Consider the following 26,603-nt stretch of genomic DNA (forward strand, 5'->3'; position numbering starts at 1 on the left):
AACAACCAAAATATCTATTCAGGCCTAGCGATTACTGCTATTATTTACGATTTATGCATAAATCACCACCCTAGAAACTAAAAGCGGTAGTAGCTCCATCTCTCCGAACACCGCCTGCCAACTTTCAGGATGCCTTCGGCTTAGGTCTCACATCCTTCCAGCCCATCCAGCAACTTACAATGACGCCTAAAATTGACATGCCAGTGCCAAAATAGAATGTAGTTCCTATGCTGTCACTGTATGCCCTTAAGAGGGATGGCAATTCTCCAGCATTAACGAGGCCTCTCATCCGTGTTACACCAGCCTCGATGATCTTCTTCGAGTCAACAGTGGGCAAATCACTCTTGAGGTTGTTCTTCAACTCATTTGTAAAAATAGTCTGGCCAATAACAGTCATTAGAGCACCACCGATCTGTTGAGAGAAGACGAAAATAGCGAGAGCTACTGGAACATCGGTAGGTAGAAGGGAACTCTGTAACGCGATCATTGGCTGGGAGATGTTAGTTATGAGAGATACGTGATGGAAGCTTTGATGAAATTACCATTGGAAGCGCGAGACCTCTCCCGGTTCCGGAAATTATTTGATATCCTACTAGTTTTGCAATACTTGTTGAAGTCGACACGGTGGTAAACAGGCCGGATCCTATGGAATTCAATGCCCCACCTACAAGTATGAAAGGCAAGTAATAACCGAATCGTTGCACTATGGCTCTGTCAGCAGATCAGCTTACAATCTTGGAAGGGTATCTTACCAAGCTTTCCGCTCAGGATAGTGAACACAATTTGTGTCATAATCGTGGGAAGAAAATTGTAGCCGCTTTCAAAAGGTGTGTCGGCCTTGACGCCTTGGAAATACAGTGGCAAATAGTACGCTGTCACAAACACTGTGCCCGAGATGATAAAGATCGTTGAGCAGCATGACCAAACGATCCGTTTTCCCAGCATTGAGAAGGGTATCAGAGCAGACATACCCTTGCGGTAGTTCCAAAAACAGAAGATGGCGAACATGACTCCGGTTCCACAGAAGAGGCCAATGACTTCCTGGCTGTCCCAGGCGTAGCGATTTCCGCCAAAGTCTAGGACGATGAAAAACATGATAGCAGCGGGCCCAAACAGTCCAAATCCAATGAGATCGAACTCTTGCATTGGGTGCTTGAGAACTTCCTTCCAGTGGGGTTTTACAAGGATCTCGGGAACGTTCAGGAACAGGAGGGCAGCGAAAACAAGAGCACCAGCGGGAAGGTTGATGTAGAAGCCTGGAAAATGTTAATAACGAACATGATGGGGGGAAATGCACACATACACCAGCGCCATGATAGAAACTCCGTGATGGCTCCTCCGATAAGGGGCCCACTGGCAGAACCCAGGTTTCCGACTAGTTGTGTTAATGAATGGGTTGTATGTCAGCTTGTCTAGAACTTACAGGCCATGAAAAATCCAAGCATTCCAGGTCGACTTTCAGGAGGAATGGAGGCATGTATCATTGTGAAACCTCCGTTCATGAGTCCAGCACCGCCAAGTCCAGCAATGAATCGTCCAGCAATCAACATGGCCGATGTTTGTGCTGCACCACAGATAGCAGACCCGATATTGAAGATTGTGAAAAAACCCAGGAAAATTTTCTTTGAGTTGAACCGAGCGTACATTTTTCCGGTCAGAGGCTGAAAAGAAGCACTAAAATGCGGGTTAGGGGATAATACGTATTAAAAGAGAAAATACGTACGCGCATAGCTGGTAAGCAGCTCCATACCAACCCACGTCAAGCAGGGAATTAAATTCGTCGGTTATTTGGGGGATTGCCTAGAACCCAAGTCAGAATTGAAATATCTTGAGCCGACTGTAAGACAGACTTACCGTAGAAAGAATTGACAGATCCAGCATCATGAGGAAATATACGACCGTCATGGAGATCAAGAAGGCCCACCTATTTAGGAGCGAAAGGTTAGCGTATGCCAGTGCAAACACATAATGGTTCTCTGATATCAAGAGCCAACTATGGTCTTTTGATGTCCCATGAAGAATGCCAGGTTCTGGGGAACGCCATTTCGCTGTACTTACAGTCGGAGTCCAGAGAGATAGGAAGGTGCCGGAGGGTCAGCAACAAGCGGTTTATCAAGTTCAGAGGTTGTTTTGCTCGCTGCAGAAGAAGGTACCTCTTTCATCGCCATTATGAACTGATTGGATGAGTCATCCACCATCGCGTTTATGTCGTAATCCCATATCTTGTGCGACCGATCATGAATTTCCTGTGCAATCTTCTTGGGATTGGAGAGGCACTCCGGGTTTTGGAATTCGTATATCTCACCAATGACTCGGCTAGTATCCATGACCCATTGGGACCGATCATAACGGACATCGTTATAAACCTTGAGGGCAACGCGGGAAGCTGTAGGGCGCAAAGCCTTGGGATACTCCGACACATGTTGCAAAAGGGCGGCAAGAGCTAGGCAGTCCTCGATGCCACATCCTGCACCAGCACCGTGGTGAGGTGAAGAAGCATGTGCTGCATCGCCCGCTAGGCAAAAACGACCGTTGACATAGGAGGGTACAGGCTCTTTGCGTGTGTCAAACACTGCCCATTTGTCCAGATTCTCAGGTAACAAAGCCATGAGATCTTGGACTACGGGATTGAATTTTGAGAAAGCTTCAGTCGCCTCGGCCTTGGTAGCTGGAACAACAAATCTGTTGTCTGGTGCTGTCCACTCGTCAGGGTCGGTGACGAAAGCGACGACGTTCAGGATCGTGTTGTTTGCCACTGGAAACGTCAAGGCGTGAGCACCAGGACCACAGTGCATTACACGGTTGCTGGTCTTGAAGACTCCGAGAGCGGCCCTAGCCTTCTCCATCGGTACAAGACTCCGAATGGCGTATTTATGGCTATAGGAAGGAGTGCATGCAGGGTGGTTGTCTCCAAGAATAATTTCTCTCATCTTCGAATGGATCCCATCGCAACCAATCACTAGGGCTTGTCAGCACTTGATCTGCTCACGCTTTTAGAAGATTTACCAATGTCGGCCGTCGCAGTCGTCCCATCTCGGAATGACAAGTGAATCCTCTCATCTTCATCATTTTCAATTACAGAGACGAGATCCTTGGCATGCTGAATGTAGTCTGATGGGACCAATTTTACCAACTCAGCCAGGTAGTCAGATCTTCGACACCCTTCAAACCCACGCTCGCCCAGATACAATTTAAGAATTGTTTCTTCGTATTTCGGATCCTCCTTGCTGCTGTGGTAGCCATCTAGATAGTAGAAGTAGTCCTCGTCATTCTGTGCGGCAACCTTGCGGAACGCGGCGTGAAGAGCCGGGTTCAGCGCCGTCATGGCCCGTTCAGCATTTGGAGTGAAGCCGATTCCAGCCCCGACCTCGCGAAATGTATGCGCTCGCTCATATATGGTGAATTTGATATTGCGCTGAAGAAGGCCAGTAGCGAGCGCCAGGCCAATAATTCCACCGCCAATGATCGCCACCTCAAAATGACCTTCATCGGAGACCTCGACGACCTCGACTTTGGTGTTGGGTTGGACCATTTTGCGACTCTTCGTAATATCGCGAAACTGCTGCTTGGGGTTCGGCTCAGAGGTTTCAAGGATGGGAGGTGATGATGAGTGCATGAAGGGGCGCATAATAGGGTACTGTTTCTCCTGCGCGTACGTGCTGGGCACGCTTGTGCCACAGCGCCATACCACGATCAGATACTCCGATGCCCGTGTTCAGTGCATGTTCGGACCAATTATGAATTATTTAATCGAAGAATCGATCGAGTGCGGATGTCGCACGTTAAGATCGGTGACAGTCGGAGGCACAGGAGTGGAGTCCGGCGGAGTTCGGAGTTTCTTTATTCAACCTACGATCACAGCAGTAAGGCCGACGCATAGTTCATGGGCTTGGATCTAACACTAGAGAAAGAATGAATGGATTACCGGATTTAACTACAAGTGAGCGTGCCTTAACAATTGGCGACATCATACATCAATCATCAACTTCCTCAAACTTTTTTGTTCTAAGCAGCAAATCCACTATGTCTGGCTTACCCCGAGGCGTCGATGTCCTTGGACAGTTTCCTCAACTCAAAACATACAACCACGGCGTCGCTCTATTTCCATGGCGCGAAGATCTCACTCAAGAAATAGTCATCTCTGCACTTAGAGAAGCAACTGGCAAGATTCTGGCCGCAATTCCATGGCTCACCGGACAAGTTGTCCATACAGAGGGTGAAAACGGAACTTCAGGCACAATCCGTGTGGAGCCGTGGCCAACGGACATTCCTCCTCATCGCCTCCTCAAGATCAAAGATGCAACTGATCTTTTACCATCCTACGCTGAGATGTGTACTGCAAATGCACCATTCTACATGCTGGATGGAAAGGTACTCTGTCCTTACCCAGGATTTCCGGAGCGATACGACACTGCAGTAATTGGGCCTGCACCACCAGCTATGATCCAAGTCACATTTGTCAAGGGCGGCTTTCTTTTGACATACACGAATCAACACAATGTCGTAGATGGAACCGGCCTCTTCACAATAATCACACTCCTCTCTGCGGCTCTTCGCGACGAGCCTTTCCCAGAAGACATCATTGCCGCTGCGAATCAGGACCCAGGTGATGTGATTCGTCTCTTGGACCCATTTGAGCCTATTCTCGATCACAGCTGGCTGCTCAAGCCTGATCCAGCGCCCGAGTTTGTTCCCGCACGTCCCGGTGGAAGGTGGCAAAACTTTCTCTTCCGCAAGGAAGCGCTCGCAGACCTCAAAAAGCTTGCCGAAGATCCTGTTGGATACGATCCGGACGTTCCTTTCATCTCTCCAAATGACGCTATTTGTGCCCTATTCTGGAAGTCACTAGCCTCAGTGAGAATAAAAACTGGATTAGCTCCCTCGACAGTATCGAAATTCAATCGCGCTATCGATACACGACCGGTGCTTGGAGTTTCTCCGGGTTATCTAGGTCAGATGGTGTACATATCTCCATCGCGACTCACGTTCCAGGAGCTTGTTGACGCACCTCTTTCGACTGTTGCGACTCGACTCCGCAAGGATCTCGATGATGTGAACAACGCCTTCTCTGCTCGCTCTTATGCCACCTTTGTTGACTCTGTCGATGATAAGATGCAACTTATGTATTCCGGAGGAATGAATCTCCAGACAGATGTTGGTCATTCATCAATGATGAATGCGAAGGTCAATGGATTCGACTACGGTATTCTGGGGAAATCAGACTTCGGACGTCGTCCACACCTGGCATTGACAGTCAATACGTTTTATATCTATCCTCAGGAAGCAAATGGTGATTATCTCATCCTTGTCTGCCTGCCAGACATGGAGTTGAAGGGACTAATGGAAGACCCCGATTGGAGTCGCTGTACTTACGTGATTGAAGAGAAATACTAGAGAATGTCTTTCCGGTTGTATTGCGCTCTCAATCTGTAGCATATAAATTTATGATAACCCAACCCCCGTTTATTACTTCTCGATCAGAATTGGTATAAGAAAAGGATTATATTATGACTGTAGCAGGGTGAGTAGCCAGAGTGTGGTAGACACATATTCTTATATTGAAGTATTGTATCATTGTTGAGATTGAACTGTGGTGTATTGTAGATGGCCGAACGTGGATCCTAGGCATTTTGAATTCGACATTCTCTCCCATCCGGCACCATGCCAGTTGTCAAAGTTCTGTAATGGAAAACCAAACGAATCATATTCATTGATTGTAATGATCTGCAATGAGATTCTTTGAGATACCACCATCTAGTGGCCGTGGTAACAGACGATGAATATGCAATATACCTGATACTTAGAGAGAAAGGTTCGCTTCCAGCGCCTACTTAATGCAACCAAGATATAATACATGGGGGAAGGCAATGAGAACGCAAACAATCATGATACATTAGGTGAAGATAACCCATTCTACAGCAGTATCAATCTTGACAGTCTTGGTGGGACACTAGCCTCTAGGTTTGATGACCATTGGCATCAGGTGCTTCGTAGTTGTAAGCTTGGTGTATTAAGCAAGCTTTTACGGAGTCGGTATGGAAGGTATAGTTAGACTCATTCTCCTGAAATCGGGTTGTCTCCGATCGCTCTCTTTATAACAGTCATCATTGTGTGCTACCATTTCAACCACATCAGTTTGTTGCAATTCCAAGGCGGAAGGACGCAACGTGTTTCCATCCAAGATCGAGTTTACCTTTGAGCAAACTTTTGATCGTTAGGTTAGTCATGACTGTGTAGGCGCGCGCGGCGTATGATGTTCCACCCTAGATAGCTTTATCCACTGAACTTTTATACATTATAGTAATCATGATTCAAACTAGCTATGTTTAATACATCTAATCCTATTCAATATAACTTGATCCAATGAAGTGATTTCAATGAGAGCAGTTGTAATAGGAGAGAGGTTTACGGTTATAAAGGTAAGTAAAATTGGGAGAGTATCTTACTTGCTTAAGTAGCTTACTCGCTTGTAAAACAAGTTACTATGAACTAGAGCTATCTATTGTCGTGACGTCTGCCTTACACTAGAGCATGTTTGAAATTCTGTGCAGTGTGTATCTCAAAGGCCTCCTGAGATGAAAGGTACTGATTCTACACTACAAGTGGTATTCGGCGGAGGAATCTGCCCGCTAGTAAAATAATGGCTGATGTGGCCCAAAGTACAGCTGGAAACAGCAGACAGTGTGGCAACATGACCTGGGGCATCCTGTATCAACAACCCTGAGCCTGGAAACAAGCTGTGCATTTTCTGGGCACCAAGCAGTGGTGTAGATGGATCGTGCGTATTAGACACGAACAGGATCGGCGAGTTGGATTGCACATTGAACGACGTGTCTACAAACCAGAAGTCAGCGATCATCACTCCTAGAGAATGTACTTAAGTTAAACATTAAACGTTTTGAAAGCATACCATTGAATTGCTGGCTCACTGGAGGGTATATCTCCAAGTCCTTTCCTGCGAGACCAAGGGTGGCCCACGCATCAGCGCCCCATTCACTGTCCTTGGTCAACCTCGCCATGTACGCAGTCCATTTCTCATAAGTATTAAACTTTTCTCGATTGTTCCGCGCAGCGTCTATACCCCCAATCATCACAGTTGGCCCAACAACTGTGGGACTGACAGCGCTTAAGAACTTTGCCGCAGAGGAAGCGTCACGACGTTCAATGTCAGAGAGCATCTTGGAGAGGACAGACCACTTTGACAGAGGCGAGTACATGGTTGCCATGAAGATAAAGCTGATATCCTCATATCTGATCACTTGTGGATATTCCACAACCGTGCTGTCCGCGACAGGGATTGGGAATTGGCGAATTGATTCGAGAATATTTCTGGTGCGCTTCGATATGGCTTCAGTCGAGTTGTCCCAGATGGCGCATTTGATCTCTCCAGCAGCGTGACAGAATCTAAAAAAATCATTGACGACATCGTCCGTGCTTCGCAGGTTGCTCGCAAAGCTACCGCCGTAGTAGTCCTGAGCATCTACCACGCCGTCGAGGACAAATCGTCCTAATCGAGTAGGGAAGAGTGAAGCGAATGTGGTGCCCAATACGGTACCATAGCTTACGCCTAGCGAGGAATTTAGTTTGAATATACATATATTGCCATGAATGACTAGACAACTTACCATAGTAGTTCAACTTCGCCTCTTCAGGATCTTTACCACTTGCTTTAGCAACCATTTCAATGTAGTGAGCCATATCGTGCGCAACGGCAACAGTGTTCGCATACTTTGCGTCAGTATTCTCGTTGAACTTGGTGCACCATTTACCAAAAGCTGTCGAGGCCTCAAACTGGTAACGTAAGCTCCGCTCACTCTTACCATCAACCGTACGAATGAATTGAGTCGAGTATTCCTTCTCACGGGCGCGACTTCTTTCATCTTGACCAAAGCATCTTAGTGCTGGCCCGCTATTGTTGACACCTCTGGGGTCGAAGCCGACAATATTATATTGTGGCATAAGTTGGGCAAGCATAGGTCCAAGTCTTAGTACAGCACCCACGCCGGACTCCCCCGGCCCTCCAGGATTGATCAAAATGTCCTCTGCTGAAGAAGAGTTGCGCTGAGCAGCTTGCTTAATGTATGCGATGGTGGCATTACCAGCGGAAGAGTTCGTATAGTCAAGGGGGACGATGAGGCGCGAACAAGTGTAGCTCACGAAGCAAGGCTCCCATCGGAGCTCTGTAGACTCTGAGATCTGAGTCTCAAAGTTAGCGGAAGACTGACAGTAGCAGCACATGGTGCTCATACTTGATCCCATGAAAATTGACTAGCTTCTGTCTGGCGAGGTATCAGTAAGCTGCCGTTGACAAGGCCAACCGTGCCGGCGCAAAGAAAGGGCTCGATGCGCATTTCCGATAGAGCTTCTCCTTTCGTTCCTTTTCATCTGCTGTAGAGTATTAGAAGCGTTGACTTAGGCAGCATAAAAAGGGACAAAGACTTTGTAGACAAAATCGAAGTGTCGAGTGCTTCGAACAATATTGTCAGCAATGAACTACGGCAGTCAGTTATATAATAGGGTGGCATTCCTTCGCGTAGCCGACTCAATCAGATCAACCATCTTCTAGATTACAAGATCTAAGTTAAGCCTGTTAGGTTAGTTGGTCTTCTTGGCATATACGTAAGCCGTTCGTGAAGTGGAAATATGGTGAAGGAGGTCCTCCGAATCAGGAACAAACGAACCACCTAATCGTGAAGTGTCAATTTCAAGCGGGGCTTAGCCAAACTATTTTAATAATTGCAGGTTAGTTACTGCACGGTGCGCCATCTCGGAGTTCGTCGCAGTAGTTCTGTTAGGAGTCAAAGCTATGTACAGTCTTTTCTAGGCATGATTGAATGAACAAAAGGCGCAAGTCAAGTGCAGGATTTGATTGTCGAAGAGGCTGTGTTATGTGATATAACAGGGGTAAGGAGGGTTGCCTTAAATCCCCCTTTAACTGCGCCTCGAGTCGGTTGTTTCAGATTATCAGAAAGACATCACGCAGTAGAATGCCATGTTACTGTGAGCTACAAAGATACTAGCGGGCCATTAACAGTCATGTAGACCGAGCAAGATGAAATGGCGGCGTCTTAATCAGTTTTGATACTCAGTTCATATCGGCATCTCCGCTATCCACGACGCTCTAGTGTGTAGAAGGAATGTAATCGCAGAAGTTCAGAATAAAAACTAGCGCCGCTTAAATTAGTCTCCACATCAGGATCTTAAAAACCCATAACGTGTTTTACAAGCGAGCGGGCCATACAAGCGAGCGGGCCACCCCACCAACTTTGCGCACCTCTTTACGTGTACAGTTTTACCACAACTAAATAAAATTTATATATATTAAGATAGTGGATTAAACACTATCTAAAGCATCTTTCTTACATGTACGCGAATTATGGCCAGTCTCTCTACACCTACTACACCGCGCTAGAGCCTGGCGGTTGACACCTGATCGCTCTCCTCCTTGACGCTCTTCATAAGCAATCTGCTGATCAGCCTCGCGCTGAGCGAGTAGATCTTCTCCAGCTCCCTTTGTTAGCACTCCTTGCTTCTGTATCCGCTTCTTCTTACGCTGTCTACGTTTTGTTGCGGCTTCGTTCGCCTTCTCAAGGCTGGCTATCCGATCGCGCATAAGCTCAGCCGAGAGCATTATTACCTCAGCCCCCTTCTTAAGCTGATTAATTACCATAATAATCGAAGTTGGCGATGAGCCTTGATACCGCTAAACGCGATCACGTATTAACGTAGATTAAGCTTCAAGCTCGCGTGTATTACTAGGCGTACGAGCCTGCCAGAGAACCTCTAGAATAGCTAGTAGAGTAGGCGTACGGAGCTTTATATCAAGCCTTAATAGAACAGCATCTAGCTAGAGAGGAACAAAGCCTGCACCGCGGAAGGCAGAGCAGATATTAGCTAGCGTGAAGGATCGATCAAACGCTACCTTAAACGCTGGCAGAAACTTAAGCTTAGTAATGTGGTTAATATAATAGCGGATTAGGCTCTCCACCTCGCGGCTGTACGCGCGCTTTAACGGTAAGAAGCAGCCAACGTCAAGAGGCTGGAGTAGATAAGATGAGTGAGGCGGCATACAGAGCGTATATATGTTGTTCTCCTTACAGAGCTCTTAGAACTTAAGTGACTAGTAGCTCTCATGGCCGTCAAGAATAAGCAGCCGACGTGCTCCAACAACCTTGCCATCTGTATGCTTAATAAAGTACTTTAACCACTCAACTCCTAGCTCGTTAGTCGTCCAGCCGTTATCGCTAACTGCGATAGCCCAGTCGCGTAGGATCTCTGCCTCCTCGTACCAGGCAGATAGGTGATACTTACTAGTAAAGATTAGAAACGGTGGGATAGACCAGCCAGCTGCGTTGATCGCTGCGATCAGCGTCACCCACTCACGATTGCCTGGCTCAACTGCCTTTGGCCGGCACCTCCTCTCTAACGCTGTTACGACTAGCTGAGTCGTGATCTTGCCCATCATAAAGCCAGCTTCGTCGAAGTTATAGACGTCTTCATCACAGATACCGTACTTAGCCTTTGTCTACTCCACGAGCTCAAACCAGCCCTTAATTAGGACTAGATCTTCACATAGAGCCCTCTGCCTATCGTACGCTCAATTGAAACGCGTCGTAAGACTGTCTATACGCTTAACAAAGTTGCGCGGCCAGTAGACGCCAACCTAGCCAGCGCCGCGCGCAGCCAGTAGTCTGTCAGCCATGTCACGCACAGCTGCGTAGGTAGGCGAAAATCCACGTAGATCTAGATCAATTATATAATCAACTATCACCTCCTCTTCTAGCTTTGTAAGCTTCTTTAAGTTAGGCTGGCAATCGCGTCGGGTAAGTATGCCAGCGCGTCGACGCTGGAGTGTTGTTCGAGAGACTTCGTAGACTTTTGCTACATCTCTTTAAGACTTAATTTAATCTTAATTAATAGCTAAGATTACTAGCTGTATATCAGATTCATGAGAGACGTTGCGGGCTTGATTTAATAGGGCCATAGTTGATTAGAGTTAGAGAGGTGCGCAAAGTTGGTGGGGTGGCCCGCTCGCTTATATGGCCCGCTCGCTTGTAAAACACGTTAGTAAAGTATAAAGATCTAAGTTTTAGTGACATTGATAGCCTAAAATTTTCTTAACTAAAAAAGTTATAAGAAAACTTTTTATTAGTAAAATATAGTACTTTTGAAGCGCATTAAAATTAGCTAGTAGGTATTCTATTTGAGTAAGTATAGTTAAGTAGAGATAATACATACAAAATATGAGACGATTCTAAGATAGCGACTCTGTACACTACACTATAATCACTATTTAACCTCTATTTAACCCTAAGATAGAGAGTACCTACTTACTAGTGTACTCTTCTAATCGAGAACTCTTACAATTTTATCACTGGTAATCTTCATGCCTAAACTCAATGTCTAGAGAGCTAGTGAGTAATTAAAGATAGTATTTAAATCTAGAAGGTGCATACTGAATGTCCAGTAACAGGCGTGAACGTTATCTGCCAAGGGAAATCAACATCAGGCGTCGTGTATAGCGCTGCAGGATCCAGAAATAGCTGTTTGGAAGCGCTGCTGTTACCTGTAGCCAGATGCCAAGCCATCTTCCAGTACGGAACAGGGCCCAACCCTCCAGGCCCGTGTTGTAACGGTTCGAGTACACACTGAACTAACATCCGAAAGGGATCCGAACATGGGCACGCACTAGCCGAGGGCAGATCTGCTGATATAAAACCCCACCTTCTCCATACCGTAGCTCGATAGATTTTTGATATCCTTTCGTACAAGGCCTATAGGTGTCTATTCGAATTAAGGCTCGTTTGATGTCCCACGCACTCCCATATGCCTCTGAGTGACACTACCGCCGATACTGATCCGAGTAGTCTTGCCTGCGCCGTTACACGTGTTGAGGTACAACAACGCCTATTTGGATGAAGGACAACTGATCCTCACCTCTATAGGAGATTATGTTGGTGTATCCTTCCGAGATGAGCCAGTTGTAACTCTCATATAATGAGAGGAACGACATGCCGCTATTATCAGGGAGAACTTTACCTGGAAGACGGGTAGAAGTCACTATTGTATTTTGCTTGGTTTGAAGCTCGTAGAGTTTCCAATTGGAACTAGTGTAGTTGCTGAATGCGATAGTGAAGTCCGCATTTTGCTCAATGGCTTTTGCGAGTCCTTGCATGTGTGGGAACTTGAAGACCTTGTTGGTGGCTCGAGGCAGTGGAATGCCGGCTGTTCGCATGGCGCTTGCAGCCACCCAGATCAAAAGATCTTCGCCCACTTCTGCAATTGCGTCTAGTAAGGTTATACCTGGCTGATCGCCAAGGTCCAGAAGTACGTCCCACATCGCCAACAGCCTGTCTGTTCCGTCCATTTCAGCAATTACGCCTTCGTTAATTCCCAGCAAGTTCGGATCACCGGGTGGGTACTCTGGAATCCTGAGCAGAGTTGCTGGATGGCTCATAACGCTCTCAAGATCAAATCCCGGAGGGGGATGGAGTGGATTGATCAAGACCGGGGCTTGCAGGATCGCATCATGGATCGGGTCAAGTTCGCTCTTTTCAGATTGGGACATTACCTTTGAAAACATGATAACACTTTGGGGCAAGCCTTTGTACTCATCGGGAACATGTGTTTCTATCGAATTATCCGGTCTGAACAGCCATTGATTGAGGACTCCATTGATGTTCCTGATCTGCAAGTACCAATTCTGATTATCATTCTTGTGGATGGCCATAGTATGAGTCGCCATGGTGATGGGGAGAGATTTCAGCTGCTCGATGAAATCTAGACCTTTCAGATTGCGAATTCAGATAGGAATGGTGGGTAACCTCCCAGTGTTTGTTCAAAGTATGTTGACTGGCATCCCCCCTGGTGTACATGATGCTGCCTCATATAGATATATAGTTCCTTTAATTCTAAAGATGGGCTACTGCCTCTGAAAGACAACATTGTTATCAACAAGCCACAGAACCATTGCTATGGTCACGCAAACTCAATCCTTGTTCTGAGATCACTTTTTCCAGCTGCGTGATACGCATAGGCCAAGAGATCGATCCGAGTTGCAAGCTGTATCCGCTTCTATAGCCAGGTTTGGGTTGAAGCTAGCTGGTTTGTTGTAGCTGACAGGATCTTCAGCTGCATACTTATCACTATCTACCACATTCGATTGCCACTCCATCTGAACCCCCTAGAAAGGTTATTTGAATCATATTCGTGCATATACATGTGATTAATGCTTCAAGATAACAGCCAGCCACGGTACCACTAAGAACACCACTGCCAAGTGACTGACTGTCGTGCCTTGTTACCCCGCAGAAGATAAAACCCATCTTTGTAACGCTTCCAAGCCAGTCGGAAATGCTCCATGGGTTGAATTGGGCGACGCCTTCGGAATTGTGTGAATGATGGCTGGCAAGACGAGGCGGCACAGTAATATGATTGGGTGGGGAGCGTCGCCTCAGAGGATCGTCACTCCGTTGATGGATGAGACTCTTGTTACGAGAGGAATATGTTGCTTGCCTATGTTTTGAATGGTGCGCCAGGTCTGCTGGAGCTAACGTACGCTGGTTTTAGCGCTGAGGTGGGGGCTGGAATAGGCTGCCATCAAGAACCCGCACAGGCGTGTCACAGCAGCATTCAGCTACCCTGTTGACGTAAGTGCTGATGCTACGCCGCTTTCAAACTGCCCATCAACAACTGATGGATTCTGACTTCCCTATGCAGTAAAATGCAGTGCTCAAGTCGCAGCACAGGTTCCAAGGCACCTCCCGATGCCTACCTAGTCGGCTAGGTAAATTGATAACAACAAGGCGCACTTAGACAACGGGCTATCTACTATCGCATGTGATTTCATAAACTCTCTCGAGTGTTTGTATCAGAGATCATTGCTCAGCCTCGATACCCGATGTTCGCTAGCCTCCTCAGGCCCGCCATTCAAATAAGAACATTTTAGTGGGGTGTAAGAAGGAAGTATGGCCGAAGAATCAGCCAATCACTCCATCCCTACCAAGCCCAGCCTTTAATCATATGTATGAGGCCCCAACCAACTCTAAAGCGACTAGCTTTCGCAGATTTTACAAAAATCAATGCCTAAAGCAAAGAGTAAAAGTAAGAAGCCGGCAACCCGCGCAGCTCGGCCAAGTGCCCGCTCAGAGGCTGGCAATCGAGGTCGTCAGCAACGGTCGATCACAAACAGAAGCACCGTCCAGGAACCAACTGAGGATGGAGACCGCCCAGTGTTCTTCTGGAAGGAGACGGAGAGAGACGTCGGGTTCCTCTCTCCGTGGTACACGTGTGTATTCAAAGAAAGTGGCGTGCGATATACTTCGGTTGGACACTCTATACTAGCAGAGAAAGCCCGGCTATTTGGGGATAATGTAAAACTTTACTTCTGACTTTCTCCTAATCGCTGATCAACCCACAGGGTGCACTGAACCAGATATTGGCTGCGGATACTGCAAAGGAGCAAAAGTTATGGGGAGGCAATATAAAGGGAATTAATGACAAAATTTGGGAAGAACGTACTGTTTCTCTCAATGATCGTATCCCTGTTCTTCTACTCACTGACTCTCAGATGCTTTGGGTATTGCGACTCGCGCAAACATCGCTAAATTCTTCGTTTCAGGGCCCTTGAAGGAGCGGTTGGAGTCCTTCGGCACGAGAGAGTTTGTACTAGCATCTCCTCATGATCGATTGTTTGGAATCGGCTTTAATGCCGCGGACGCTATTCAACTTGGCAAGGAACAATGGGGACAGAATCTATTTGGTCAAGCATTACATATAACTCGGAGCCAGCTAGACTACACGTTGCGTAGCGCGACGGCGCGTCAATACGACGAGCTGGGCGTGAGATAGTAAACATTAGGTTGCAGCATGGCTTACAATATCTCACAAGGCAAGAACCTTATCTCCTTAACGATCCAATCTATTGCTGCGATTACCCACCATCATGAGACCTACCAGTCACATGTGACTTTGTTGAAGTAGTTCTCAGCCCAGGATATAGGAGGACAAATGAGCTCCTCTGGATTCACTGCTGCTTGACAGCTCAGCGAGTCCTTGTTCGGACATTTCAATGTTCCAGGGCCTCTACCATCGCTCTTATACACACATCCTTGAGCGTCTCCAGTTGTCAGTCCATTCACCATTTGATCAGGGGGGATTTGTCACTTCACCATCTTGTGCTAGTCAACATCTGTTTTTGCCATCGCCACATCGTAAATACTTTTCTTTCTCACATATATACCAACTTGTTATTGACCAATGAATGTCAAAGAACTGCCATTCCATGTCATTGGCGATCATATCAATATAGTTGACGTAGAAGACATAAAAGCATTGTGACTTATGCGGTTGGGGCGTTGGTGTTCGGGACGTTGGCTGCTAGGGATTATCTGCACCCTAATTAGAATCACTTGTGCCAGGATATCCAGAATAGCGAGTGTCGATGACTTCGTCCGGTCTAAGATCCCGTGGGTTCACTGGATCCAGCTTATCTGCTGGGCCAAAAGAACAAGGCGGCGCCCCATCCCCATCGTCATCATTATTATCATCATCATCATCTTTGTTAGGGTCTTGAGGGTCTCGGAAACCTCCCGGGTCTCTCGGACACGTGAGCAATGGAATGCATGGCCCGGGAGAGGGCCCACGACCAATGTATGGGAAGCTATAACCGCTTGGGCAAATCGGACCAAGAAGCCCAATATCAATAACTATTAGTAGGTACAGCCCACTATATTGACGATCATCATCACTGCCCGGCGCAGGTGGTTCGGTTGGGCAGGGACCTGGTGTTATCGTTGGTAATAGGATTTGGTGTTGGGCAGATATGTGGCACAGGACTAAAGGTAAATGCCGGACCTAGGGGAAATGATTGCTCCCAAAATTCTATGGTCTTCGTAGTAACTGGAGGGAGAGTTATAGTTATTATCTTAAACGAACGTGTTATTCGACCGTTAAGATCTCATACGACCTCAAGGTCGATGGTATACGGCGGTAAAGTAATAGTTGTTGGCGTAGGCAGAAACTTTCGAGTGATTATAAAGTTACAAGGCGGGCTTTATGTGATATGCGGCGTTAGAGAGTTCTAGATCGCAGTGTTAATATAGATATTTCCGTCGCCTCCATTATAGCCTCTACTACTATTACTTCCACCATCGCCTGGTTAGCCTAGTTGGCCAGATCCATCGCAACTATTTCCAGGCGAGCGATAACCACACTTAGACGTCTGTTCCGCCGGGCATTCTGATACACTAGGAGTAACATTTTGAAAACTTATAATATAATTTGATTTTGGACTTTCGAAATCTCCTAGTAGAGTTTAGTATTAAATAAAACGGCCTATCGGAATGTGTGTATACTATTAATTACAGTAACATAAAACTTATAGTTCTAGATTACTAAGAAAAGAAACGCAATACCGAAGCAAAGATGGCCAACTATAGATAGGTCGGCCTTAAAGAAGTCTAAGGCGTGATTAATATTCCGCATCTATGCTCGATAGTTAGTAGCGTTGGCAGAGCTATTAAAATCTAAGATTATCGTAGTTCTGTCTTTAGTATATATTTACCTTAAGATTTCGGGGCGCCTAGGTGCTCTAGCTCCAGGCTGAACTTAAGGTGGCACGGATAGGAAGCTAGGGCCTAGTTCTGTCTAGGTGCTTATAGCTAATACGTGTCTGTGTCCTAGCTTAAGGCCGTTAACTATAAGGTAGTTACCCTTAATGCCGCGCGATAGAAGCTAAGCACAAAGCTCGTCCACATCGTATGTAAGAACTTTGTACAGCTTCGCGTTGAAGCTATTATCTGTAACGGCGCAGGCAAGACTACTCGGATTAGTATCGGCGGTAGTGTCACTCAGAGGCATATGGGAGTGCGTGGGACATCAAACGAGCCTTGATTCGAATAGACACCTATAGGCCTTGTACGAAAGGATATCAAAAATCTATCGAGCTACGGTATAGAGAAGGTGGGGTTTTATATCAGCAGATCTGCTCTTAGCTAGTGCGCGCCCATATTTGGATCTCTTTCGAATATTAGTTTAATGTGTACTTAAACCGTTATACTACCCCCCCCTCTATTAATAGCTTGTCCTGTAGCTGTTGAAAAATTTTTAATATTTATTTATTTATCTATTTGCTTAATATCGTTATCCTTCTATATAGAGTCTTAGCTAGGCCCCAAATAGTCTCCAGGCTAAGAAGAATCTAATTAGCACATAATATTACATCCGTTTGCTTACTATGTATATTAATAGCGCGCGTCTATACTTACTCTTACTAAAATACTAACAATTTTCTACCCCTTCTATATACATACACATATATATATACATATTATACTATTGCGTTACTCTGCTAGCGCGCTTCCAGAGGCGTACTACCTTATCTATCTTTATTTAGTTCGTGCCTTCGCGCGCGGAGTTTATAATATAGACTACTATTTTAGCGCTAAGAGGTCTAAGAAGTATAATTATTATACTTAGTAGAAGGAGAAGTACTCTCTTATAAGTTTTTCTAAATTCTTTTAATTATAAGACGTTACTAACTCTAATAGGTTCTAAAGTATATTAAGGCCGAGTTCGCCATTTTTCTCGCGGCGATAGATCTAGTAGCTACTACCTACTATAGTAATTGTTAGAGATATAAGCTAATCAGCTAATCTCTAACATAATCCGGGTGCTCGGCACTATACTCGGATTCTTCAGTCAACTAATCCCTATACAATTTATCTATCTATTACGTCTATAGCTACATAATCTACTACTAGATAGATTCTTCTAGAATCTAGTACAGTAAATATATATAGTAGTAGAATAGCTAGTAGATAGAAACTAGAGCAGATTATAAGCATAAAGCAGACTACTAGTGCAGACAACTAGATAAGATCGGATTAATCTAATTCTTCAATCTCTCTCCCCTAGCATTTCTCTCTTTTTATCCTAGAACCTATCGATTCGCTACCTCTGAGTCTATCGCTAGATAAGTAGACGACTCTACCTCTGAGCTAGCTATAGAATAAGTAGCACCCTCCTTATTCTAACAGTAATAAGCTAGATAACGACTAGTACGCTACTAAGCAGCGTTTTAAGTCCGCCACTCTAGATCTAGCTTACTAGGTTTAGGTAATAAAGAGCTAGGAGAAGGAGTTGTCTATAGTTAGACTTCTCTCCGCGACGCACTAGGTGCTAGTAGAGATTTAGAATAGTCTACGCTAGCTAGAGGGCTATATAGAGATAGTAGAGGCGGTAGTAAAGGTAGGTGGAACTTTTATCCTAGACTCTATAGATATTAGTTCTAGAGTTAAGTTAGAGGAGAAGTTAAAGAAGGAGAGGAAGATAGAGAAAACTCTATTAGTAGACCTTTATAGTCTAGAGAATAGGGTAGAAGAGTCTTCTAACTCTCTTATTAATTAGGTATTTAGTATAGTAGGTAGTTAGTTAGGTTAGGTTTATTTCTAAGGCATTCTAGTTTCTATTCTATACCTATTTTAAAGGATTATTTTTCTTTTCTCTATATTTAATTATCTTATAGTAAAGTTATATCCTCTATACCTTACTTCTATACTTAGATCTACTTTAATAAGAAATAGAGAGATCCTAGTTTTATTAGATTTTAGTTATAGAAGGTCTTAAGTTTATAGAGGGCCTCTATAAAGTTTAAGGTAGGGTACTATATAGAGTCTAGATTATATCTAATCTACTTTATATAGTACTTAAGCTTTAAGCGATATAATTTACTAACTAAGATTTCTTTAACTTTCTACTCTTCTACTTCTTAGATAGGAGTTCCTAAAGGCTTAGAGACTTCTTATTCTAGTAAGAGATCTTAAGGGTCTTTATATAGTAATTCTAGAGTAAAGATATTATAGATCTAAGACCCTTCTAGTAGCTATAGGTAATACGAATTTTCTACCTTTTCTAGTATCTTAAAAGGTCCCTCTTATTTATTAGATAACTTACGGCTAGGGCGATCTATAGTAAGATTTTTTATATCTAAGAAGACTTAGTCTCTAACGTCTTAGTTAATAGAATATTAGTATTAGTTTACTACAGTTCACATCTAATTCTAGGCTTTCTCTATTTATTTCTTAGTAACCTTCTAGGTAGCATATATTCTAGTAGCTAGGGCGAGAGTATCCTAATAGTTAAGCTTATTAGTAGAGAATAGCTTACTCTCTTTCTAGTTCTAGTTCTAGCTCTACTTTAGTTTAGTTCCGTATAGAATCTAGTACAGGGATATACTAATAGAAGAGTAAGATAGAGAAATTTAGGCTCTATTAATTAGAGAGAGTAACTTACTCTAGTTATTCTAGTAGTAAGCTACGAACAGACGTAGCCTCTAATTAATATACTTATTTATAATCTTAGTCTAGCTATTAGTTTCTTTATAGTAGGTAGTAGATAGTTTTACTCTAACGCCTAGGATCTAATAGAATTCAGACTAGAAACTAGAGATAAACTAAGGACCTCTATCTAAGATAATAGTTTTAGGCGTATAGCTAAAATAGTATATTTACTCAATAAATAACTTAGCTATACCTCTCGCGTTAATAGTTTTATTATAAGGAATAGAAATAGCCTATTTAGATAGGCGGTTAATAACGACTATAATTATATTATAACAGGACCTATCTTAGGGGAATTTTTTAAAGTCGATATATAGGTACTGCATCAGCTAGTTAAGAACGAGAAAAGAGTGAATTATACCTAGGACTTAGGTCTATTTTAGATATACCTTATAATAAGCTATATAATTTTATATATATCTTTTATAAGAAGACTCTATTCCTTTCTAGTAGTACTTTTAGGCTAGCAGCTAATAAGTTTTCTTAGTACTAGGGTGTGCGGAGGATACCTAATTATAGGCTTCTTAGATAAGACGGGTATAAAGAATAGAAGTAGAGAGAATATATAGTTAATTCTTATATAGAAGAAGGTTACCGCGGAGTTAGAACTTATCTAGAAGAGTAGTTCTTTCTTCTATAAAAAAGGAATAGTTAAGTTGTAAAACAGCTTCGATAAGTTTAAGAGAGTCTAAAGATATTAGCTTCTTAGTAGTTTTAGCTACTAAGATAGAATAAAAATAGGTTTATAGTTGGGCTACGTAGGCTTAAGCTAGGTTAGAGTTAATCTAGTTATTAAGTTAGTGCGGTTCTAGTAGGACCTACAACCTATTATTAGTTTAGGCTATTTTAAGGTTTTCTATATCTTATTTCTAACGAGAAAGGATGTCTACGCGAGTATTACTCTTTCTAGGGGTGTATTAGATATGAAAATTAAAGGGGGCTAGCTCTTTAGCCTACCTTACTTATCTAGCGTTAAGAACCTTAGTGCTTATAAAGTATTTTAGAGAATAGTAATCTAAATAGACGTTAACCTAGGCTTAAGCTAATAGAAACTTAGGTTACTATTTACTAAAGGCTAGAAGAATAGTAAATAGTTCTTTATTATAGATTTCCTAATTTAGTTCTAATCTAGATAGGACCTTACTATAGAACGCTATAGAGTACTATTTATTATTAAGTTATTTTTAGGATAATATACTAGCTATAACGCTATTAGAGGCGTTAGTCTCTACCTTTATATTATATTCTAGTTAATAGTAATATAAGGTAAGTATTAAAAGGAGAGCTAATTTTAATTTTTTAAAAGATTAATTATAGTCTAAATCCTATACGAAGGGTTTAGAGGGACTCTAGAGAGTAAGAAGAAGTTTTATAATTCGCGAGTATTCTAGAATAAATTATTAGTAGAACCTCATAAATTCTAGGAATAACTTTATACTAGTAATAGTTATAGGTAGTTTTTAGTCTTATAAGGTGTTTACTTTTTCTAGGTTAACTTCTAGACCTTGATTAGTTAAAATATAGCATAGGTATTTAGTTTAAGTAATATAGAATTCGCTTTTCTTAATATTAACTTAAAGTTTAGTAGCTCGCAACCTATCTAGTACTTTACAGACGTAATAGATATAGTCTAGACTAGATTTAGAGTATACTAAAATATCGTCTAGATAGACTATGCAGAAATTATCTAGATAATTAATTAGCACATCGTTTATATACTACTAATATATAGCTAGGCTGTTATAAAGTCTAAAAGGTAATACCTTTAACTTATATATTTTATAGCGAGTGCGGAATGTTAAATACTCTTCTAAGTTAGAGTCTATTTAGATCTTATTAAAGGCCGCGCAAATATTTAGCTTTGTAAAAATCTAAGCTTTATGCGTATAAGCTAGTAGTTTGTCTATTCGCGGTATTAGATAAGTATTCTTTTAAGTAATAGAATTTAGCTTAAAGTAATCTATATAGATACGTAGGTCTCCGTTAGGCTTCTAAATACATAGGATAGAGGAGGCGAATAGGCAGTAACTTAAGTTAATGTACTCTTTTTATAGATTTTCTATTATAAAAGTTTTTATAGCTTTTAGCTATTTAGTACTCTACTTATAGTGAGGACTAAATTAATTTAGAAGAGGTTCTATAAGAATAATCTTATAGTCGTATTAATAATATTTTAGTAGCTAATTAGCAGCTATTTTACTAAAAATATCTTAGTATGTATAGTAGTTAGAAGAAAGTTAGTTCTGCACTAATTTAGTATTCTTAGGGTTATCTTATTTTAACCTTTCTTATAAGATTTAATCTATCTTATAGATACTAGTCGTAAAGAAATCATTTTCCTTCCGTTTTATAGTATAATAGAAAGTATTAGTAGAAATAACTACTATACGAGGTGAGGTAGGTTTTAGCGCTAGGGTCTAGAGTAACTTTAGTTTAGGTTGTAAAGGCGGCGGAAGGAGACGTACCTTAGGAATTTTAATAAGTCCTTAAATTTGCTAGACCAGCCCTTATTAGGGCTAGTTTATCTACGGTACTTATCTTTTTCTTAAAGGGCGTCTCTACGCTAGATATCTAGTTACGTATTAGTATTAGAATAGAGTGGTTTTAACTATGCGAGGAGAGAGGGGCTAGAATTATAAGTTAGAGGGTATTAAGCTAGCTATATAATTTAGTTCTGAGTAGTATCTAGCTTTAATTGGAATCGTCGTAACTATTTAATTCTAATAATATAATTCTAAGATCTTAAATCTATAATTATAAAGGGGTAGTGAAGAATCTTTCTTCTATTAATATAGATATATAACTAGATATACTTATCTACTTAGGTCTATATCTAATTATAAAATCCTTTAACTATAATTTTAAAAGATAGTCTGAAGATAGGTACCTAGAGAGAGCCGGATATAGAAAGAGTAATAGTAGAATTTAAGAAAAGAAAACCTTAGGCTCTAGTATTTACTAGAGATTCTAAGCCAAACCTATAACTTTTTAAATATAAAATAGTAGGGGTATAGAAATATTAACCACTAAATAAGTTTAATAGATCTATTTTCGTAAGGTTATACTTATTTATGCCTAGGCTAGAGCGTTTCTTTAGGCCTCGTCGTTTTCTAACTAAGTCTTATCTAAATAATACTTAAAGGCGTCCTTATAATCTTCTATTTCTACTTAAATTTCTCTTATCTACAGGACTAGACAGTTATTAGCGTAGAAGCTAGGCTTACCGTAGTAGTAGTAATTACTAAGAGTAATATTATCTAGTATAGGAGTTTTCGATGCTAGTCTAGGAGTAGAGGAATAGACGCGGTACGGAGTTAGGGCTAGATTGGGCCTAGTATTGTAGGTACGGGGTTAAAACTCCTAATTTAGCTGTAGATTTTGTTTTATTAAGAGAGCTAAAGCTTAACTAGGCCTAGGTTCCATATAGGTACTAAGTAGTGCGTTTCTTCTTTCTATATTAAAAGCCGTTAGGTGCTGAACTATTTTTTTAAACGAGCCTGCCCATAGATGCTTAAATTCTAAGTTTAGGGCTCGTAGCGCTGGTATAATCTTCTCTTAGAGGTAGAAGAACTATTCTAGTCTTAATATGGACTCTTTTACGGCTATACTAATAAAGTGCGCTTTAAATTCTGTAAAGGCCTCTTTTCTTTCTATTAATAGGTAGTAGAAAGCTGCTTAACTCTCCGCCTATTTATTTCTAGATATAAAATATAATTTAAGTAGTATAATTATATCTTTAGTACTTAAGAACTATTCCTTCTCTGATTTAGTAAGGTATTATAGTTCTAGGTATTCTTCTGCTATGCCTATTATATAACTCTATACTAACGCTATTCTTGCGCGCTCGCTCTAATAGTAATCTAAGTTTATTATAAGCTAGTTCTGAATAGAAGCTTATTATTACTGAAAAGTAGAGTTTACTCTATTACTTAGATTATTAATTAGAGGGGTACGCTCGCTAAGTTTAGTATATTAAGAGTTAGGTATAACTAATAGGAACTTTGCTAATAGTTAGCTAGGTAGTTTGGTTATAGTTAGAGAGGTTTCGGTAGTAAGTACTAGTATATTCTAGTTTAGGGTATTTTCCCGTATTAATTATTTAACTTAGACGTTTAGTCTATTAATTTCTGCCTATAGGGTACTAGTGTGATCCTTTTCTAATTCTTCTTCTTCTTCTATCTTAATAGTAGGCTGCTTACTAGCTATATTCTTCTATTAGGGTTTTTGCGTTTATTAGTAAGTTGTTCTTCTTAATAGTTCTATAGAATTAGTAGTGTTTTAGTTAACTATAGCGATTAATTCCTAGGTCAATAGGTTCTTAGTAGTCTCTATGTCTTTACCTTAGCGTACTCTATGCGGCTTTTCCGAAGTTAATCTAACTCGCGTGAGTATAGAAATTCTAAACCTAAAGGCTTTAGTTAATAGGAGGTTAATAGGATTCTGTCTATGTAAATATTAGATATAATGGTGTAAGGTTCTAGATTAACGCTAGGAATACTTAGTTTTAGACGTAGTCTAAACAGACAGCTGCGATATTATTTAAATGCCGTTACTGGCGGTGGCGAGATTTTTAATATAATGTAACGGCGCAGGCAAGACTACTTAGATTAGTATTAGCGGTAGTGTCACTTAGAGGTATATAGGAGTGCGTAGGATATTAAACGAGCCTTAATTTGAATAGACACCTATAGGCCTTGTACGAAAGGATATTAAAAATCTATTAAGCTATAGTATAGAGAAGGTGGGGTTTTATATTAGCAGATCTGCTCTTGGCTAGTGCGCGCCTATATTCGGATCCCTTTCGGATATTAGTTTAATGTGTACTCGAACTGTTATATTATCTAGTGGATTCTATTACGTATTGAATCCGTCCCTAGTAGGATTAATGATAACATTCTTTAGTCTAAGAGCTACGCTCTGTTTAACCACTGCGCTTACTATACCTAAGTAGCTGAACTTTATCTTGTCTTAGCAGCTTATACGGACTTAAAACTTCTAGGTCTTATCTTCTAGAACCTAAATCTAGTTATATTAGTTGCTTAATATCGTATACTATATCTCTATCTAGTCGCCGAATAAGCTACGCTTTCTTCTAATGTTGTAGCCTTAAGCACTATAAACTTTATTATAAGCCACTTTAATACTATAGAACGCAGTTATAGCTTAGATTTTAATAGAAATATTATATAATTGTAATAGTTTGAGTACTTACTGAACTAACATCCAAAAGGGATCTAAACATAGGCACGCACTAGCCTAGGGCAGATCTACTAATATAAAACTCTACCTGTTCTCTATAGTAGCTTGATATATTTTTAATATCTTTTCGTATAAGGCCTATAGGTGTCTATTTAAATTAAGGCTAGTTTAATGTTCTACGCACTTTTATATGCCTCTAAGTGACACTACTACCAATACTAATCTAAGTAGTCTTGCCTACTTGGTTACAATAATAGCTTAGGAAGATTAGTAGAAATATTAATTTTGTTAGACCTAATACTATATTTCTTATAAATAATATATGAGAATACTTCCGTAATCTAATATTCTCCACCATTATATAAATACCGCCTATTAAAGATAGTGAGATAATTATCTAGTTCTCCTATAATAAATAAGTTAGTAATAAAATAGGGAGAATAGATTGTATAGCGTATAGGTGTTACACGGGGTAAGGGTCTATACTTCTCTATCCTGGTCCGCACTAAGGCAGGTAAGTATTACGTTAGTGTTCCGTGAGGCTTGTCTGGCGATGCAGTGGAGTTAGCGTGCTTAAGAAGAGTTTAATAAGACTAATCTATTTGATAGACTAACTTGTGATAATCTTGTTAAGTAAAGATACTAGTAAGAAAGTACAATTTGAGTTGACCACAACGAATGTAATAATGAAATCTAACTCATTCTTATATCCGTTGCCTTTAGTCCTGCCATCCCTTACTTCCCTACTATCTCTGGGATAGTTGTGATATTGGGGATGGCTGCCATCCTAAGACGTCCTACTATCTCTCAGATAGTTGCTCTTAGCGGGATAGCACATCACGTAACCTAGCCCCGCGATAATTATTACCTTCTAACGTAGACGTCTATAGGCCTTCAGCCATCTCGTTATTTATTAAGGAGAGAATCCTTCTTATTACTTATAATATTACCTCCTCTCTTAGGGCTATCATCCTAATACTCTAGACTATTGTTTTCCCGTACCGCGTGTTGAGACGCCGGCTGTATATAAGGTTAGAGCCCGTCCACTTATTATAGCCGTTTCTACCTCGTAGCCTTCCTAACTATGTCTAAGGTCTAGCCTATTCGCTAATCTCGAAAGTACACTTCAACTAAGGAGCGCTAATATCGTGCTTTAAAAGTAGAGAGTGCTTATTTAGAAATAGTTACTAAGTATAATTATTATAAGGAGAAGGGTCTACGTTATTTCGTTAATATAGCGTCTAGGTAGTATATAGGTTGTATTACTATAAAGGCGGAGTATAGTCTTTTTATTTCTAATAAAGATTAGGAGAAGGTTCAGCAAGAAAAGCGTCAGAAGCGTCTTAAGATTACCTAATTAGAGGCGTAATTAGCTTAAAGAAAGGTTAAGCTTCTAGAGGCTAAGAAGTAAGAGCACTTATTTACTCGTCGCGATCTAGCAGTGCTGAAAGAGTTAGAGCGCGCAAAAGAGCAGGTTATAGAGAGTTCGGCCTCTAGTACTAATTCTTCTGCTATTAAACCATCGCTATCTAAACTATCAGCTAATCTAGGCGGGTTATAGGCTGATTACTACAATCCTTCTTTTAATTATTCCTTCCTCTTTAAGGGGCTACCCCTCGCTTCTCTAGGTGCTTCTAGTAGTATTCTCGTACTAGTAACTTATAGTTCGTTAGATTTCCTTTAGGTTCTTAAGTGTTATAGCTCTCAGGCCATCCTTACCACTTAACTAAGTACTTTCACTAACTACCGATTTTCCGCAGGTCCTTAATTTCCTCAACCTCGTACTCGTTATCTTTAAGCTCTATATCCGTTGCTAGCTTAGTATCTAGAGGTACTAGTTCTAGAAGTTTCTTATAAAAGATAGAGTAGATTTATATACCTTATAAGAGTTTTAACTTATAGTTTACTTTTCTTATTTTCTCTAGAATTTTAAATAGTCCTATTTAGAGGTTGTCTAATTTTCTATATAGTTATTTAGTTTTTAGGTTTTATCTTAATAGGAAAACTTTATTCCCTTTCTTAAAGGTTAGTCTCTTAATTCTTTATTTATTTACTACTTTAGAT

The 26,603-nt window shown here is 41.5% G+C and overlaps 7 protein-coding genes across 7 annotated transcripts; 3 read left to right on the plus strand and 4 right to left on the minus strand.

Annotated features, from left to right (window-relative positions):
- Positions 1-124: 124 nt before the first annotated feature.
- On the minus strand, positions 125-3,532 carry COCSADRAFT_90784 (uncharacterized protein; the record flags this gene model as incomplete). Its single annotated transcript, XM_007702682.1, has 9 exons — positions 125-490; positions 543-703; positions 753-1,256; positions 1,304-1,375; positions 1,424-1,674; positions 1,724-1,800; positions 1,855-1,924; positions 2,059-2,959; positions 3,007-3,532. The coding sequence occupies 9 exons, from the start codon at positions 3,530-3,532 to the stop codon at positions 125-127; spliced, it is 2,928 nt and encodes a 975-aa protein (XP_007700872.1).
- Positions 3,533-4,023: 491 nt separating this feature from the next.
- Positions 4,024-5,458, plus strand: COCSADRAFT_358454 (uncharacterized protein; the record flags this gene model as incomplete). Its single annotated transcript, XM_007702683.1, has 1 exon — positions 4,024-5,458. The coding sequence occupies one exon, from the start codon at positions 4,024-4,026 to the stop codon at positions 5,392-5,394; it is 1,371 nt and encodes a 456-aa protein (XP_007700873.1). The 3' UTR covers positions 5,395-5,458.
- A 973-nt stretch (positions 5,459-6,431) lies between these two features.
- COCSADRAFT_119301 (uncharacterized protein) lies at positions 6,432-8,492 on the minus strand. The gene is made up of 4 exons (XM_007702684.1): positions 8,250-8,492; positions 7,626-8,196; positions 6,911-7,567; positions 6,432-6,834 (listed from the first exon to the last, which is right to left on the minus strand). The coding sequence occupies exons 1-4, from the start codon at positions 8,349-8,351 to the stop codon at positions 6,560-6,562; spliced, it is 1,605 nt and encodes a 534-aa protein (XP_007700874.1). The 5' UTR covers positions 8,352-8,492; the 3' UTR covers positions 6,432-6,559.
- An 842-nt stretch (positions 8,493-9,334) lies between these two features.
- COCSADRAFT_91564 (uncharacterized protein) lies at positions 9,335-9,691 on the minus strand (the record flags this gene model as incomplete). The annotated part of the gene is made up of 1 exon (XM_007702685.1): positions 9,335-9,691. A coding segment is annotated over one exon (357 nt), but the record flags the coding sequence as incomplete, so codon positions are not given.
- Positions 9,692-11,183: 1,492 nt separating this feature from the next.
- COCSADRAFT_27203 (uncharacterized protein) lies at positions 11,184-12,745 on the minus strand (the record flags this gene model as incomplete). The annotated part of the gene is made up of 5 exons (XM_007702156.1): positions 11,184-11,199; positions 11,239-11,300; positions 11,365-11,403; positions 11,457-11,524; positions 11,938-12,745. The coding sequence occupies 5 exons, from the start codon at positions 12,743-12,745 to the stop codon at positions 11,184-11,186; spliced, it is 993 nt and encodes a 330-aa protein (XP_007700346.1).
- A 1,320-nt stretch (positions 12,746-14,065) lies between these two features.
- On the plus strand, positions 14,066-14,930 carry COCSADRAFT_37630 (uncharacterized protein). The gene is made up of 3 exons (XM_007702284.1): positions 14,066-14,372; positions 14,420-14,516; positions 14,570-14,930. Exons 1-3 carry the CDS (start codon positions 14,082-14,084, stop codon positions 14,848-14,850), a joined length of 669 nt encoding a protein of 222 aa, XP_007700474.1. The 5' UTR covers positions 14,066-14,081; the 3' UTR covers positions 14,851-14,930.
- Positions 14,931-25,950: 11,020 nt separating this feature from the next.
- COCSADRAFT_91333 (uncharacterized protein) lies at positions 25,951-26,100 on the plus strand (the record flags this gene model as incomplete). The annotated part of the gene is made up of 1 exon (XM_007702686.1): positions 25,951-26,100. A coding segment is annotated over one exon (150 nt), but the record flags the coding sequence as incomplete, so codon positions are not given.
- Between the last annotated feature and the right edge of the window lie 503 nt (positions 26,101-26,603).

This window comes from Bipolaris sorokiniana, assembly GCF_000338995.1.
Source record: "Bipolaris sorokiniana ND90Pr unplaced genomic scaffold COCSAscaffold_8, whole genome shotgun sequence".
Classification (NCBI taxonomy): Eukaryota; Fungi; Ascomycota; class Dothideomycetes; order Pleosporales; family Pleosporaceae; genus Bipolaris; species Bipolaris sorokiniana.